Source organism: Rhinatrema bivittatum, chromosome 2 (assembly GCF_901001135.1).
Source record: "Rhinatrema bivittatum chromosome 2, aRhiBiv1.1, whole genome shotgun sequence".
Classification (NCBI taxonomy): Eukaryota; Metazoa; Chordata; class Amphibia; order Gymnophiona; family Rhinatrematidae; genus Rhinatrema; species Rhinatrema bivittatum.
In genome coordinates this window covers 390825428-390843549 of record NC_042616.1, presented here as the reverse complement: position 1 = coordinate 390843549, position 18122 = coordinate 390825428, and the positions used below count along the sequence as shown (strand labels likewise).

The 18122-nt window shown below is 44.2% G+C and overlaps 1 protein-coding gene across 1 annotated transcript in view; it reads left to right on the top strand.

The window, feature by feature from the left end:
• Nucleotides 1–18122, top strand: part of SEMA5A (semaphorin 5A) — a 1250864-nt gene that overhangs the window by 927711 nt on the left and 305031 nt on the right. Inside the window, 1 exon segment of the mRNA XM_029590025.1 lies at nucleotides 16430–16637. Within this exon segment, the coding sequence (XP_029445885.1) occupies nucleotides 16430–16637 (208 nt within the window).

Sequence of the window (18122 nt, the reverse complement as noted above, 5' to 3'; positions counted from 1 at the left end):
TCAACTAACGGTCCAACCAACTCCCTCACAGGTTTCTTGTTTCAGATATATTTTCAAAAGTTTTTATTATGAGTTTTTTCCTCTACAGCCAACTTCATTTCAAATTCTTTGTTAGCCCACCTTATCAATGTTGTATACTTAACTTGACAATGCTTATGCCTTTTCCTATTTTCTTCAGATGGATCCTTCTTTCAATTTTTGAAGGATATTTGTTTGGCTAAAATAGCCTTTCACCTCACCTTTTAACCATGCCAGTAATCATTTTGCCTTCCTTCCACCTTTCTTAACGCACGGAATACATCTGGACTGCGCTTATAAGATTGTATTTTTAAACAATGTCCACACCTGACATACATTTTTAATCTTTGCAGCTGCACCTTTTAGTGTTTTTCTAACTATTTTCTCTTAGCATTTCATCATCTGTATGATCATTTTGGCTAGGTGGACAGTAGTATACTCCAATCACGATACTCTTACCCAACACACATGGGATTTCTACCCATATAAATTCTACTGATTATTTAGTCTCTTGTATTATTTTTATCCTGTTGAATTCTGTACCCTCCTAGACATAAAGTGCCACATCCGCACCAAGTTGATCCTCCCTATTATTGTGATATAATATGTACTCTAAAGGAGTTGGAATTAGAGTACTTTAAAAGATAGATTTTAAAACATGCACCTGTACATGAATGCAGCTATTTTATAACATGTGCGTGCCGTGGAGGGGGATTGTTAAAATTATATGTGGCAATGCAATCTGGCTTCTTCCCAGTTCCCTACCCCACTATCTAACCTTCCTCCCTTTTCCCCTCTCCACCTCAACCCCTAAATCTACATAGCTAGTCCCAATTTTTTTGTTTTTTTACTTACTCTCCTCCAGAGCAGATGTATCTTCCCAGGAAAGGGCCTAACGGCTGCTGTCCCAGCTGGCCCCCACCACCCAGCCCACCCCTTTTAGTTGGCCTGGCTCTTCAGTGCATATCGGGGGTTATGCCTGTGGTGGGGCCCTTTTTAAAATGTACGCAACATGCGCAGGGCGTGTAATCCCCGGTATTTGCGTGCGCAGGCCTTTTAAAATTAGGGCTTAATTAATCTGCTGATGACAAACAAGGGCATGATTAAACTCTCAATGTCACAGGGGCCGACCGTCGGCCTCTATGACATAGTGAGGGCAAAGGTAGCGCCGGCGCCATTTTCAATACTGGCAATACGGCCCGAGTGCAGGAGGTCGCTCCCAGACCCCCGCTGGACTTTTGGCAAGTCTTGTGGGGGTCAGGAGGCTCCCCCAAGCTGGCCAAAGTCCCTGGGGGTCCAGCGGGGGTACGGGAGCGATCTCCTGCACTCGGGCCGTATTGCCAATATTCAAAATGGCGCCGGCACTACCTTTGCCCTGTCACATGGTAAGGGCAAAGGGCCATCGGCGCCATTTTTTTTAGAGCAGCTGATGTCCTGGGAACGGGAGATTGCTGCTCGCGGCCCCCCTGGACCACCAGGTATGTGTAAAAAGTTTTGGGGGGGGGGTCGAGAGAGTGGGGGAGGCTAAGGGGGTAATTTTAAAGGGTCAGGTGGGTTTTTTTTTTTATCGGGCCATCGGCGCCATTTAAAGTAGTGGCAGCCAAAATGGCGCCGATGGCCCGAGAGCAGGAGATCGCCACTCCTGGACCACCAGGTAATTTAAAACATTTTGGGGGGGTTCGGGAGGGTGGGGGATTTGTTTTAAAGGGTCGGGGTGGGTTTAGGGGTTCTTTTGGTGTGCCCGTTTTCCCGCCCTCCCGCCTCCCCCAATTTACGATTTTTCACGATAAATCGGTGGAATTTCTATTGTATCGCGACTCTAATGATTTTTGACGATTTAAAAATTATCTGACGATTTTTTTAAATCATCAAAAATCAATTCACATCCCTACTAAGCAGGGCCCCTGGTCTCCAGTCATTCTGTGGCTACAGTAAAAACTTTTTTAAATATATCCGAAGCAGAAAGCCTGTGAGGGAGTCAGTTGGACCGTTAGATGATCGAGGAGTTAAAGGGGCACTTAGAGAAGATAAGGCCATCGCAGAAAGATTAAAATATTTCTTTGCTTTGGTGTTTACTGAAGAGGATGTTGGGGAGGTACCCGTAATGGAGAAGGTTTTCATGGGTAATGATTCAGATGGACTGAATCAAATCACGGTGAACCTAGAAGATGTGGTAGGCCTGATTGACAAACTGAAGAGTAGTAAATCACCTGGACCAGATGGTATACACCCCAGAGTTCTGAAGGAACTAAAAAATGAAATTTCAGACCTATTAGTAAAAATTTGTAACCTATCATTAAAACCATCCATTGTACCTGAAGACTGGAGGATAGCAAATGTAACCCCAATATTTAAAAAGGGCTCCAGGGGCGATCTGGGAAACTACAGACCGGTTAGCCTGACTTCAGTGCCAGGAAAAATAGTGGAAAGTGTTCTAAACATCAAAATCACAGAATATATAGAAAGACATGGTTTAATGGAACAAAGTCAGCATGGCTTTACCCAGGGCAAGTCTTGCCTCACAAATCTGCTTCACTTAGAGAATAGCCTCAAAATCACAGAATATATAGAAAGACATGGTTTAATGGAACAAAGTCACCATGGCTTTACCCAGGGCAAGTCTTGCCTCACAAATCTGCTTCACTTTTTTGAAGGAATTAATAAACATGTGGATAAAGGTGAACCAGTAGATATAGTATACTTGAATTTTCAGAAGGCGTTTGACAAAGTTCCTCATGAGAGGCTTCTAGGAAAAGTAAAAAGTCATGGGATAGGTGGCGATGTCCTTTTGTGGATTGCAAACTGACTAAAAGACAGGAAACACAGAGTAGGATTAAATGGACAATTTTCTCAGTGGATGGGAGTGGGCAATGGAGTGCCTCAGGGATCTGTATTAGGACCCTTACTTTTCAATATATTTATAAATGATCTGGAAAGAAATACGACGAGTGAGATAATCAAATTTGCAGATGACACAAAATTGTTCAGAGTAGTTAAATCACAAGCAGATTGTGATAAATTGCAGGAAGACCTTGTGAGACTGGAAAATTGGGCATCCAAATGGCATATGAAATTTAATGTGGATAAGTGCAAGGTGATGCATATAGGGAAAAATAACCAATGCTATAATTACACAATGTTGGGTTCCATATTAGGTGCTACAACCTAAGAAAGAGATCAAGGTGTCATAGTGGATAACACTTTGAAATCATCGGTTCAGTGTGCTGCGGCAGTCAAAAAAGCAAACAGAATGTTGGGAATTATTAGAAAGGGAATGGTGAATAAAACGGAAAATGTCATAATGCCTCTGTATCGCTCCATGGTGAGACCGCACCTTGAATACTGTATACAATTCTGGTCGCTGCATCTCAAAAAAGATATAATTGCGATGGAGAAGGTACAGAGAAGAGCTACGAAAATGATGAGGGGAATGGAACAGCTCCCCTATGAGGAAAGACTAAAGAGGTTAGGACTTTTCAGCTTGGAGAAGAGACGACTGAGGGGGGATTTGATAGATGTTTAAAATCATGAGAGGTCTAGAACAGGTAGATGTGAATCGGTTATTTACTCTTTCGGATAGTAGAAAGACTAGGGGGCTCTCCATGAAGTTAGCATGGGGCACATTTAAAACTAATCGGAGAAAGTTCTTTTTTACTCAACGCACAATTAAACTCTGGAATCTGTTGCCAGAGGATGTGGTTAATGCAGTTAGTATAACTGTGTTTAAAAAAGGATTGGATAAGTTCTTGGAGGAGAAGTCCATAGAAACATAGAAGCGACGGCAGAAGAAGACCAAATGGCCCATCCAGTCTGCCCAGCAAGCCCCCACACTCACCTGTCCCCACAATCTGTCACTCTGACCGCCGAGGTCAGGGCCCTCACTGGCAACCCTTCGGTTCCAATTCCCCTCCACCCCCCACCATCGACGCAGACAGCATTGCCGGAGCTGCATCCAAGTGAAGCATCTAGCCAATTGGTTCGGGGTAGCAACCGCCGTAATAAGCAAACTACTCCCGTTTGTCTACCCTGCATGTGCAATTCAGCCATTGTTGGTTGTCTGAATAAAAATCCTCTCTACTTAATTCCCTCTGTTGCCAAAGCAGTGAGCTGCGCTGGATACCCACTCCAAGTCAAGTATCATGCTCAATTGATCCGGGGTAGCAGCCACCGCAACAAGCAAGCCACACCCACGCCCACCTGCCCACCCAGACTATGTAATTCATTCCTTGTTGGTTGATGCTGATATAAATCATCTTTTCTTCATTCTCTCTGCCGTTGAAGCAGAGAGCTATGTTGGATGTGCATTGTAAGTGAAGTATCAGGCTTAATTGATTCGGGGGTAGTAAGCACCGTAAGAAGCCAGCTACTCCCACGCTTATCTGTTTACCCAGACTATGTAATTCATTCCTTGTTGGTTGATGCTGAATATAAATCATCTTTTCTTCATTTTCTCTGCCGTTGAAGGAGAGAGCTATGCTGGATGTGCATTGAAAGTGAAGTATCAGGCTTATTTGTTCTGGGGTAGTAACCGCCGTACCTGCGGCGGTTACTACCCCAAGTCCATTACCTGCTATTAAGTTCACTTAGAGAATAGCCTCTGCCATTAGCAGTGGTAACATGGAATAGACTTAGTTTTTGGGTACTTGCCAGGTTCTTATGGCCTGGATTGGCCACTGCTGGAAACAGGATGCTGGGCTTGATGGACCCTTGGTCTGACCCAGTATGGCATTTTCTTATGTTCTTATGTACAGGAATGGAAACAAAATCTGCCCCTTCTCATTGAATTTGCAGGTCTCCTCAGAATCGCAATGGGAGACCTACGAGCCGGGCCCAGTGCAGTCTGGTTGGGTTTTGTGGGGAAAGCTAAGGGCTACTGCCATCACTAAACCCCTTTCTGGTCTCCCCCCCTCCCCCAGTCAGCATGTGTACACACATTGTTTACATGGCAGGAGGAGGAGGGTGGCAGCACTTTGGGCAACATCCTTCTCTTGTACTAACCGGGCCCAACTGCTGCTCTTAAAAATGGGACACTGCACAGCCCCATGGTAAAAAGCAGCAGTTGGGCTCAGCTGCCAGTGGAGGAGGAGGATGCTTGACGCGCTGCTCCTCCTCTTCCTTCTTGAAACATGACCAGTCCCAGCAGGGAAGGGTTTTTTGTTTGTTTGTTGTTGTTTTTTTTTTTTTTGGGGGGGGGGGGTTTGCATCTTTTAATTTTAATTCGAGCCAAGGCCTGGCTTTTCACTACTACAGTCTGAGCTCTGATGCTGGCAAGGGGGAAGAGGTTGTGTTTTGTGTTACAAAGACTGGAGGTTGGGAATGAGGGAAAGCAGAGATAAGGGGTATGTGTGAAACAGGTGAAGCTGGGGTCGAGGAGATGGGGGTTTGTTTGAAATGGGATTTGGGATGTGGCTGAGAGGATGGGAAAGAGGCTAGGAGGTGGGATGTGTGATAGAAGGGGTGGGGGATGTATGGTAAGGGACGGGGACTTCCTTTTACTCCTCCCATCCTTCATTTTTTGCTCCTTCTCTACTCCCAATTCTGATCTTCCCCCTCCTTCTCCTCCACCCCTATCCCCAGTCCTCCCTCTTTCTTCCTTTTCCCCTTTCCTGATCTTTCCTCCTTTTCTGTCATTCTGTCCCAATTCCCCTTTCTTCCCATCTTCCCATCCATGATCCTTCTCCCTCCTCCCCATTCCTGATCCCTCCTCCTTCTCCTCCTCTCATTCCTTTTCCTTCTCCTCTCTGATTCCACATCCTCTCCTCCTGTGCTTCTATCTTCTTCTATCCCATTTACCTCTACCCCTCCTGCCTGAAATCCCTTCTTCATTTCCTTCTGAGACCCCCTCTCCCCATTCCTAGATCCCTTCCCCTCCTTTATCTCCAGCCCCAATCACTAAGATCCTGTTTCCACCTAATATAAAGAACCCAAAAAATTAACTGGACACAGTGAGAAAATGGCCTTATCTTTAACCAAGTGAAAAAATTACATGTTAATAAATATATGCAAAATTATGCAAATTTGCCACAGACTTGCCACAGAATTTAGAAAAGTCTGCCACAGGATACCGGTGGCACTGAATATAGGTTTATCTTTTAACAATTCTTCTGAACTCAGCATTGCAATAATCATTTTCCTGTTATCTCCTTTGTGTTTTACTTTTGCCACTAAAGCTTCCTGTTGTCATCCAGTTGTTGAACTAGAATGCATGCCTGATAATCTAGATACAGTGGAATTAATTATAGAATGATTAATCTATTGCAATTATTCCTTGGTGGTGTACTTCCTCAGTCCCTGACAGACACTGGCTCTGCAAGACATATTGTTTCCACGCTCTGTATTTCAGCTGTCACACGTTTGCTCCATGTCGACAAAACATTCCTCTTGTACAGTGCTTCAGTCTAATTGATCAGTTTTACCAGATCTTGGATAGGCATGATGGAATGAATTGCATCCTTTTTCAGCTCTTGCATTTATCTTCCCTTAGAGCCGACCAGCCGTTAACTGCCCGTGAGATGTGATTTCATTTTTCTCCTCTGTGTATAATCCTGCCTTCTTTTATCTACTTCTCAAAGCTTCAATGACTTTAAAATGACATTATTTATTTTGAGCCCAGTGCGTCCTTTGTCATAGCAATTCTTTGGCTATTAGATGATTCACAGTATATTCAACAAAACACTATCTAATTTCTTGAAAGAGCTTTTAGGGAAATATATCCCAAAATGCTTCACAAAATTGCTATGCAACAAATAGATTCCAATATTCTGATACAATTCAATGTGAGAAGGGTTTATTTATTTTATTTATTTGAGTGTTTTATATGCCTTCATTCCATGTGAGATCGCACTAGTTCACAACGGTGTACAGGTTTGACACTCATAGACGATGAGTTATGGAGGTAGGCATTCACAACGGAGTTAAACAGGGAACACAGACTATAGCAATAGTAGGAAGTGATGGTAAGGATATCTGTTAAGAAATGTGATTAAATTTTATGTAGGATGGAGAGAGAATTATGGTCCGGGGTATTGATATGCAAACATTAGGGAAAAAAAGCACAGCACTACTTCTGTGGCCAAATCCAAAGCAAATCACATTCAAGCTGTTATGCGCGCTGGCCGCAGCAGACCCGCCGGTCGGCCCCCTCACCTCTTTCAAAGTGATCCAGCACCTGGTCCCTCATCTCTGGCGGCTGTGGGCCACCAGCTCCGTCCTCGCACCGTCCCTGGGACCTCCGGCTCTGCTGCAGTTCCTGATGTTCCATGTTGGCCTCTCCACGTAGCTCGTGGAGAGACGCCGCCCCAATCAGCACCGCGCCCCTCCCTAGGTGCACGCACGCGCACAGCTCATCCTTTCATGGGGCCTGCGGCGGGAACCTGGCTGCGGCCCTGGATGATGACATTGACAGAGCTCCGGTATATAAGCCCGGGCTCCGAACTCTCAAATCGCCTTTGCAAAAGGTTCCCCTCGCTAGTCGAGTGCTCGTTGCTTCTTCTGTTCCTGGTTCCTGATCCTGATTGCCTTCATTCCTGTTTCTTTGTTCCTGAGTTCCTGTTCCTTCGTCTCCCCTTCGGATTGCTAACCTGGTTTGACCTCTGCATTGCCTGACTACCCCGTTGCCTCTCTCCATCCCCGGACCTCTGCATCGCCTGACTACTCCATTGCTTTCTCCAGCCCCGGACCTCTGCATCGCCTGACTACTCCTTTGCCTCTCTCCAGCCCTGGACCTCTGCATCACCTGACTACTCCAGCCCTGGACCTCTGCATCGCCTGATTACTCCATTGCCTCTCTCCAGCCCTGGACCTCTGCATTGCCTGACCATGCCGTTGCTTTTCTCCAGCCCTGGACTTCTGCTTTGTCTGACCATCCTTTGACTCTCTCCTCGTCCAAACCTCAGCCTTGCTTGTCACTACTTCCAGACTGCCACCAGTCATGAACCCAGCTTGCTTAAAGACGCCTCTTCAGCCTTTCGTTCATTCAGGCTTCGGCCTGCTCTTGCTCGGGCGCCCTCTGTCAGACTGTGTTCCTATTAGTGCCCAGGTCTCCGGGACTCCGCCTTGTCCAGTATAGACTGATACCTACACTAATTGCTGCCTCTGGGCTGACCTCGATCCACCCATCGACGACCACTGACGGAGGCCACCTAAGTCCAGCCAGCCCCAGCACCCAAAGGCTCAACCCACGGGGAATAAGGGCTGGTACTGGTGAAGCACCAGCCGGCCTCCGTCCATCAGCCCTCTCTGCCTGCCGACGGTGGGGACCTGTAGGATCCCTCCTATGGGTAGTGTCAACCCCACCTCGGCCCAAGGGTCCAGCTCCACGCAACACAAGCAGCAGCATTGTGTGAATTATCAAGAAGGCGGCTCAACCTGTAAAAATGTCGCTAGCAGTAATTTTGTTATGAGCTTGACTGTTGCATGGCCTGATTGTAAATATTGCTACTTGTAACATAAGACTTGGGGGTAACCAGCACGGAGCGGCAGTTACTACCGTAAAACTTGCTGGGTGGACTGGATGGATCATGTGGTCTTTTTCTCCCGTTGTTACTGTGTTACTATATGTAATTATTTATTTATTTATTTATTTAATATATATTTCTATACTGGACTTCACGAATGGAATTCACATCAGGCCAGTTTACATGGAACTTAGGGGATTAATAAGTGTAACCAAACAAAAGGCCGAAGCAAGCAAAGTTACATATAACAAGGGTATTGAACTTGGGGGCAATAGAGCCAGGAAGAAAGGCAGAGCGGAATTAACAACATATAAATAATATATAACGGATTAAGAGATTAGTAAACAACATATAAATAATATATAACGGTTTAAGAGATTAGTAAACATCCCAATTCCTTGGGCTGAGTCCGACGTGATATTTTGACTTAGGGGAAGGCTTGAAGGAAGAGCCACATCTTGAGTTTTCTACAAAAGGTATGAAGGCAGGGTTCTAGTCTTAGGTCAGTCGGTAGTCTGTTCCAGAGGACAGGGCCTGCTGTGGAGAAGGAACTTTCTATGGTGGATTTTAGAAGGGTGGATTTAGTAGGTGTTAATAGGTGTTAATTAGTTAATAGAGAAGGAGGAAGTCCCTTCAGATGTCCTATGTTGGTAAATTGCTATGTCGTCAGAAATCATCTCTTACCAGAGGTCACTGTTGTCTTCAGAAAGTGTTCATTTTTCTTGTGCTTATAGCTCTCTTTAACAAAACATAATGGGGGTAATTTTCAAAGGAGTTACATGCATAAATGTAACTACTATTGTAGCAATTTTCAAAAGCCATTTACTCACGTAAAGTGCACTTATGCAAATAAATCCTATGGACGATTCAATGGCATATATTGTAGCAATTTTCAAAAGCCCACTTACTCGAGTAAAGTGCATTTACATGCGTAAAACCCAGTTTTACGCATGTAAATGCTTTTTAAAATCAGACCCAAATTGTAACTTTCCGAGTCTTTTTCCCACTCTCAGACAGTTCACTGGGTTCCCTACGCAGGGTTCTTTTCCAGTGGGGGGAAGGACTAGATCCTTCAAAGCCCAAGGTGGCAGGGGTGCCCCTCAATTTGTTGCCCTGGGAGGGTAACAGTCCACTTTCACTACTGAGGGATGTGAGTGCCAAGAAAATATGCTGGAGGCTCAGTGTCCAAAAGAAGTCTTTCCTGTATAAATGTTTGATTGGCAAAATTGGCACTTTACACATCAGATCTTGGCATGAATGGCTTTAAATCACAGTTCTCCAATCTTTCCTTATCTGTGCAAGGATTTCTCAGAAATGGGCCAGGGAAACTCTTACCCTCCAGGTCTTGGAAAAGCAAGGTTCCACAGGTGGATAGGGGTATCCTAGATAAACGGAAAAATCCCCTTCCAAATTACTGATAGAAAAATATAAAGTCTCTATATCTACACAGACTCCCAAAGTTCTACTTCTCCCCAGGGCGAAGACTCCAACTGGGGGTCCTCAGATGTTTATCAAAACAGTCCTTGCTCACAGTTCTCTTTTTCTGATGACAACTAACACTTTCTTAGGCAAGGTCCAGTCAGCAGAAAACACAGCAGCTCTCTTAGGTGTCTCCTCTTCAGGGCAGGAAGGGTGTCAGCAAAACTTCCCCCTGGGTAACTCACATCAAAACATCTTTTCAAAAAGGGTAACACACTGGAAGTCTCCTGCAGCGAGTCACCCTTAATCCAGCCCCTGATGTGTGGGATGAAGAGCACCGGAATCGTCCGTATCTTCTGATCTAATCTAACACAGGGAGTCCCTGAATTCCCATGTGCTGGGGTTCCTTGGCTTTCACAGGAAAAAGTCCAAAAAAGCAAGTCTCAAACACCCATAAACAAAGCCTGAGGCCAGTACCAATAGATACTTGCCTCCTTCTAGTTAGCCTGGATGACTAGCACCCTAAAGGTGGAACTTACAGGAACACAGGAAGCACTCCTACTCCACTGAGCTCTAACTCATAATGCCCCATCTAGCTATGATGCAGGTGGCTTTTATACTCTCAGGGGCACAGCCATTCCAGCAACCTCAGCCGAGGAGCTCTTCTAAAATAGTGCATGCTTTCCTCTGCTTTATATCTCACCTCCTAGCTCCAAAAGGGTCAGAGATAAAGCCAAATTCATAATGAATCCCAAAGCGTCATTAAAATAATAGCATGCATAGACTTCAAGATACAATCTTTGTACATTATTTTCCAATCTGCGAACACCTCCTGATTTCACACCTCTGCGAACACCTCCCCTAAATACAGCTAAACGTCCATGCATTGTGGATCAGGGTACTTTTAGCCATATTGAGGATTGTTTATTTATGTACTTACCCACTTAAATGGCTTCAAAAATTGTCTTCCCCATATATTGTTTGGAATTATATGCACCTGCATTCAAAAACTTGTTATTCCTCATTGAAAATCTGTATTCCTTGATTTTGGCCTGGTTTGAGCTTGATATAATTTTCATTGTTTTTCCCAGATGCACTAGGGAAATTGACCATTTTTACTATTGGATTTGGGGAAAATTTGAAAGCAATTAAAAAAAAAATAAATCTGAAACCAAATTTTTGATGCCCCTTCAGATTTTTTCTGAAAGTTTCCGTGGACATGGCTGGTGGAAGCATTAGGCAGTCTAGCAACTGCCTGGAGTTCTGGAAGTGCTCAGGGCAGTAGAATTGGAGGGTCAGGGCGGTGTTTTTGAATGAAGTGGCAGCGGGATGAGATGCTTGTGAGGTGCAATGGGGGACGGTGGCAGGGTACGTGATACGCGGCGGTGGTTGAGAGAGAGAGAGCAAGAGAAAACATGTGTTGCTGTGATGTCACCACCTAGGGCGGCTGCAGACCCCTTACAAATTGTTCGAACTTCATCAAACTGTTTGAACCTATTTGAAAAAAAGCTTGCACCACTCTCATCTTCAGGATGATAACTCTTTCCCTGTCATGCATTTCTGTTATATTCTGAATATCTTAAACTGATTCTAATAGATTTTGTTGCTTCTGATATCATACTGTGGTTAACTGGATTTCTAGTGAATCAGATATGAAGGACAGATATAAGCAGTAAAATTATTCAGACTGAGAATTTCAAGTTCAGAGGATTTAGTGCTTGCTTCTTTCTGTTTTCAAGCTGCCAATGTTTACCCTCATTGAGTAGTAGTAACCTGCAGATCCAGACTACTGTAGGTGATAACAGAACGGGAGCCAAGGGAGAAAAAGTTCATTTTTTAAATATACTACTGTACTGACCATGTGTACAGTATTATGTCAGGTATAAATGCTGCAGATAAACCAAGAATGCTATAAGTGATTAAAACAAATCATACAGATACCATATACAAGGTGAGGCAAATATCTTCAGAGCAAAGAATTGAATTCATGTTTTCCTCTACCCCTTAGCTTCACTTGCTCCCTTGACACTTAAACTGGGCTCCTATAATTCAGTCGCCTGTAGTTTTGCCCTTGTTTCGGTCAGTTTTTCTTCAGAATGCTTCCCTCGTGCTATTCACCAGAAACCCCACCACCCAGCACAGCACAGCTGTGTGCAGAGAGGAGGAACAAATCAGAGAACAGCTAGAAATCAAATCCACTAATAACAAGCAGGACAGACAACAGCCTAGGGTGTGAGTTAAATGATCCTGATGTGAAAGATCAATAGATCAGAAGCAATAAAAGGCCAGGTGATTTAGAAATGTGGATCGGGTCAAGAGACACAGTAAAATGATAGAATGGAAGGAGGGAGACCCTGATCAAATTATCTAAGGACAGGCGCCATTCATGAGAAAGGGTAAGCATGTATTGCGTGTGGGAATATATCTACCCAGCCATCATCATGAACATTAGAATACCAACAATCCCTAATGCTCACCTAACATTTAATATAGAAAATGATGGCAGATAAAACCCAAATAGTCCATCCAGTCTGCCCAGCAATTTGCCTGGGCGATAACTGCCACACCATGCAGGTTACCTCACCCCTTGTGCCTCCTGTTGAAGGCAGTAATTGCCACTCAATGCCGGCTTTAAATCTGTAAAGGAATCTGATCATTATTGCATCCAGTTTATCACGTATCTGTAGAAAACTAATGTATTAAGAGTTCCTCTTTTATGAGACAATTAAATCGAGAGAAATGTTTTCAGAAATGATACCTCGGTTTTCTGTCCTAATCACAACAAATCATGAACCTTCAGTGATGATCTTTTACATTTGAATAATTCTTGGAGCATCTGGTTTTGGGCTAAGATTGAGCCTGTAAGGGGATAGTTTGGAAATGGCCTGCATAAATTAGATGGAAAATACTTGCATAAATTACATCCATCGTCAAGGGGAGCATGCACATACTTTATCTTTTCAGAATTTTCTCCCCAAAACTATTTGCACACAATTACACCTGCTAATTCTGCACAGACTTTTTTTCAGGAAATTGCACGGGCATACTTTTGAAAATGCAAAAAGACGTGCAAATGTGCAAACCACCTCCCCAGCCTTGGCCTTGGAAATACCTCCACTCAATCCAGGTAACATGTGTGTGAATATGACATACGCACATAAGTTTACCCACAGGTCAGGGAGGCAAATTTATAAAAGGTCATTACTGCTCCTGTTCAATTGCTTTAGGAAGGTGACAAAAATGACAGATCTGAAACGTTTGTCATGGTCCTAGTCGCAGTAAATTGTTGTATCTGTAAGGAGTCTTACAAAGCTTGATGGAATATGCAGATTTTGCACAATAGAGGCCAAAGACTATGTGACATGGGTTGGGGGGAACCTTGTTTCCTCCTCTTTAGGGCCATAAAACATACATCTCAATGATTACAAGTTGGATAAATTGACCATGACTTTATTAGATAACCTGGCAGGGGAATCTGAGTTCTTGAGGCTTACTACTGCTATACCCTTCTTCCATCCTTTCCCAAACCTTCTTTCAATGGAGTTGCCATCAGGAACAGTATTCTTCTGTCTGTGTGGAGCCCAACACGTCCACTGCATACAACAAGGCCCCAGCCATAACATACTTCAGGGGCTTTTGGCTGCCATTTGCAGTTGTGGGGCTTCCATTCCCAATATCTATGGGCTTTGGCCATGACTGATGGGGACCAGGTCCAGAGCCAGGCCAGTGTACCTTCTATAGCTCAATAATGCAGTACTTTTGGGCTTCCCCCATTCCTTAAACTTCAAGCTTGAGCATCCAGCTGTGACATTCAAACAATCCAGCAATACGCTTTCTTCTATCCATTCTCTGACATAATTGACATTAGGGATGTGCATCCGTTTTCAACAAATGTGCAATCCGCAACTAATTAGGTCCCTTTTTGTTGCATTCATGGGTCTGCAAAATGCATGGCGAACCCCCACAAATGCAACATATCATTAGTTTATTTCTTTTGGTTCCCGGTGTTTTAGTGACCATTTGAAATAGAAGGCCATGTGAGAGTATCCACCAGGGGCGGATTGGCCTATTGGGGAATCAGGCTTCCCCCGGTGGGCCGGACTAGCTAATCATGTGGCCTCCTCTGCCCCTGCTCCCATTTGAGGGTGCTGGGCTGAAGAAAAGAAGACCGGCGCAGCCAGCCACTGCTGGAGAAATGAAGACCACAGCCAGCCGCCACCAGAGAGCAGGCTGGCGGGGCTGAAGAAAAGAAGATTGGCGCAGCCAGCCGCTGCCCGAGACCAGGCCGGCAGGGCCGAAGAAAAGAAGATGAGCGCTGCCAGCCGCTGACGGAGAAATGAATACCGGTGCAGCCAGCCGCCGCCGGAGAGCAAGCCAGCAGGGCCGAAGAAAAGAAGATCGATGCTGCTAGCCACCACCAGAGACGAGCTGTTCAGCTGGGGGCCTTTGTGTATATATTTGAGATCAGAAGGATGCTTCTGTGTATGTGAGAAAGGAATGGTGCTTCTGTGTGTGTGTATGTGGTGTGTATGTGGTGTGTATGTGGTGTGTATGTGAGAAAGGAATGGTGCTTCTGTGTGTGTGTATGTGGTGTGTATGTGGTGTGTATGTGAGAAAGGAATGGTGCTTCTGTGTGTGAGACAGGGAAGGTGCTTGTGTGTGTGCGAGAGAGAGATGGAGCATGTTTTTGTCTGGCTTGTGGCTGTGAGAGAGGGCATTTATTTATTTATTTATTTAACAGCTTTTTTTATACCGACATTAAAGTACACATCATATCGGTTCACATAAAACAAAAGGTGGAAAGTACAAATAACAAGGGTAAGTGGGAGAATGTGTGTGATTGAGCCTGTTTGTGAGATAGAACATGTGTGTGATTGAGAGCTTGTGTGTAAGTGAAATAGAGAGAGCATGTGTGTGATTGAAAGCCTGTGTGTAAGAGAGAGAGAGAGCATTGTGTGATTGAGAGAGACTGGCCAGAGAGGTGATGTGTGTAAGTGTGAGAAAGACTGATCAGGAAGATGATTTGTGTGTGTGTGAGAGATTCAGACATAGATAAGAGGGAGGGTGGAAGGGGAAGCAGCTAACAGGACACGTTGGCAGAGGCAAGATGAGAGGGCTGGATGTTACTCTCTTCTTATGAATGAATCCCCTTCCCTCAGCCGCTCAGCACTTGTGGCCGGTCAGTCCCAGGGACATTTAGGTCAGCCAAAGGTGCCATTCCTTAAGGGAGCCGTGAGGCTTGTCAGCATATGTCCGTAATTGGCCACATGACCATGCTGTCCAAGCCTCCCCCCCCCAATACACACACACACACACACACACACACACTCTCTCACACACACACACATACACACAATACACATGGCTGTAGGGACAAAGGACATTTGGTGGTTGTGGCCAGGAAGAGGATGATGGAATGGATGCCCTCTCTCCCAACAAGTCAGTCAGATGGGACTGTTGGGCAACAGCGATCAAGGGCCATCAGGATGCAGACTACCACTCCTCCCCATGGCATAGATGAGTTGTAGCACAAGATGGGGGGGAAGGGAAAAGGCTGCCAACCTCATTACCAGCAAAGCCTGAGCATAGATCCACATGGCACCACTCATTTACCACTAGATAGATATAAATGGAATCAGTTCCCTTCTCTCAGCTGTAGGAAAGATAATCCTTTTCGGTCAATGTAAGAACCACTAAAAGGTCACTGTGCGGCTTTTCATTGTATACTTGGTAGATTTTTGGCTCTGTTGCTGACTGTAATTTTTTTTAAAGCATGTGATGCTTCATTTTATTCCTGTCATCCTCCTTCCCGAAGGAAATTATATTACCTACATCGATAAAATGGACTGCCTTTTATTGTAATCTGTTCCAAAGAAGATAATTGTTGAATTCTGACTCTCTTTAGTGAGGGAAGCAACATTTGTATTCACTGTTCTTATAGACTATTTCAGATGTATTCTCGTAAATTAGGAGTGATCATAATGGCTGTATAATTTGCACGAGCAGCACTCGAAAATACCCGTTGCAAATGTAGTCGCCCTGATGACGATAGCTGCGCATTAACTGACTGTGTTGTCCACTCCTCCCAATTTTCAGCTTTGCTATTTGTTCTTCTGCTGCATCCCTGCTATCTGTTTCTAGGGTTGCCAACGGGCTCCAGATTTTCAGCACAAGTTGATCCAGCCCTGGTTTTACTCCCTTGCCTGCAGGTACTTATAGTCTTGCTTTTCTTAGGGAATGCAATAGGGAAATCAGAGTAAGTCCCAGCATGCAATGGGGCTAAACCTGGACTGGATCAACCTGTCCTGGAAATATGGAGCCAGTTGGCAACCCTTATCTGTCACTGAAATATTTATGTGTTAACTGTTGTCCATTGCAGCTGACAGTTTACTGCATCTAGGGAAAAAAAACTACTAAAATTGCAGCCTTGTAGAGGACTTCTAAGGTGGTCTCCGCTGAACTTCTTTTATCAGGCAGAGGAGTGTTGTCTGCTACCACTTATGAGTAATCTTATTTTCCCCTCTTTTGTCTTAAAGATTATGGCACCATTAAAAAAGTACTTGCCCCCATGAATGAGACTTCTGTGAGCTGCCTATTGGAAGAAATTGAAATCTTCCCCAGGAGCCAGTGGGAACCGATCAGGAGGCTACAGATTCTTCACAGCCAAAGTGTTTTGTTTGTGGGGCTTCAGGAGCATGTAGTAAAGATCCCTCTGAAGAGATGCCCTTTCTACAAATCCCGCAGGTACCTTATTTATTTGCTCTGGTGTAAAGCAAGTTATGAAAGGTTGTGGCAGCTGGAAAACTTGGAGATTTTCAGGAATCAAAATTTCTCTTCACAAGAAATAACCAAGGATGTTAAATCGTTTTTAACTTACCGAAGACAGAATTCCTCAGAGAATATATTAAATACATTTAGTTGGATTAGATGAACCAGAAATGCCTGCACAGTGATACTGCAGTGTAAAAGTACATGATGATAACAGCAGTAATAAATCAGTAAGCAGTTACCATGATTATCAGATAATTGAGCTAGATGCTTTTATTGTATAACATCAGTATTGATATTTGGAGATGTGACATGAGCTCAGCTTTATAATGTGTATGAGCCGGAAAAATCCATTGCTTTCACAGCTGATTGTTTTTATATCTATCTCATTGACCTATTTTTCTTCACGGGACTAGAGAAGCTTGAAGGAAGGGTCAAAAGGAAAGATTTAGGGAGGGCTGGGTGAAGCAGAAAAATTGCTGGGGGGAAAACAGGCCTGGATCTGCCAGTAGGTACACTAGGGCTGTGCCTAGGGCACAGCAAAAATCTGAAGGCGGAAGGCAGACTGAAGTTTTACTGCCTCCCAGTTTCTCTGAATCTCACTCAGCAGACAAAAAATCCCTTTGCTTTCTGCTTGTAGGCTTTCCCTTCCCAGGCAGCTACAGACAACAAGAGGATTTCAAGCTTCAGCAGAAAAAGCAGAGCAAAGACAAGTTCTCTGCTCCCTAATCTAGTCTCTCCCCTCATGTTTTGTGCAGGAAAAGGGAGGGGAAGGAAGGCAACAGCACTAACAGTGCCTAGAGGCTGCAAAAATCTGAATCTCACTTAGCAGACATCAGCCCTTTGCTTCCTTCTCCAGCCTTTCCCCTCTCAGGGAACTGCAGAGAACAGAAAGTGAGGGGGATGAGGCTGAAGCAGACAGAGCTGAGCAAAGAAAAGTTGCTCTGCTCCCTAATCCAGCCCTTCTCATACTGCCCTGTGCAGAGAGGTGTGTGTGTGTGTGTGTGTGTGTGTTTGGGGGGGGGGGTGTGTAGTATGTGCTGTATATGTGGGGGCAGGGGTGGTTTGCAGCAATATCAAAAGTGTGGGTGGAACAAAACTGAATTTATTTCTGAGAGAAAGAGAAAAATTAAGAGAGGGAGCGGAAAAAGAAAAAAACAAATTAAATTACAAGTTTTTTAAAAATCCAGGAAACTGAATTGGTGAAAGGACAGACACAATAAAGAACAAACAAATTATCCATGACAAACACGACAAAGGTTGGAAAATTATAGTTTTGAAAAGAAAATGTTTAATAATGAAAAAAAAAATTAGTTGAAAAAATGTTTATGCATTTTAAATAACTTTACTATATGCAAATGTGCCATAGAACTTGAAACTCAGAGGCTCAGCATTTCCTAATTCTAGTTGCAGAACTTACCCATTAACTACCACAAAAAAAAAAAACCCCAACAACCAGGG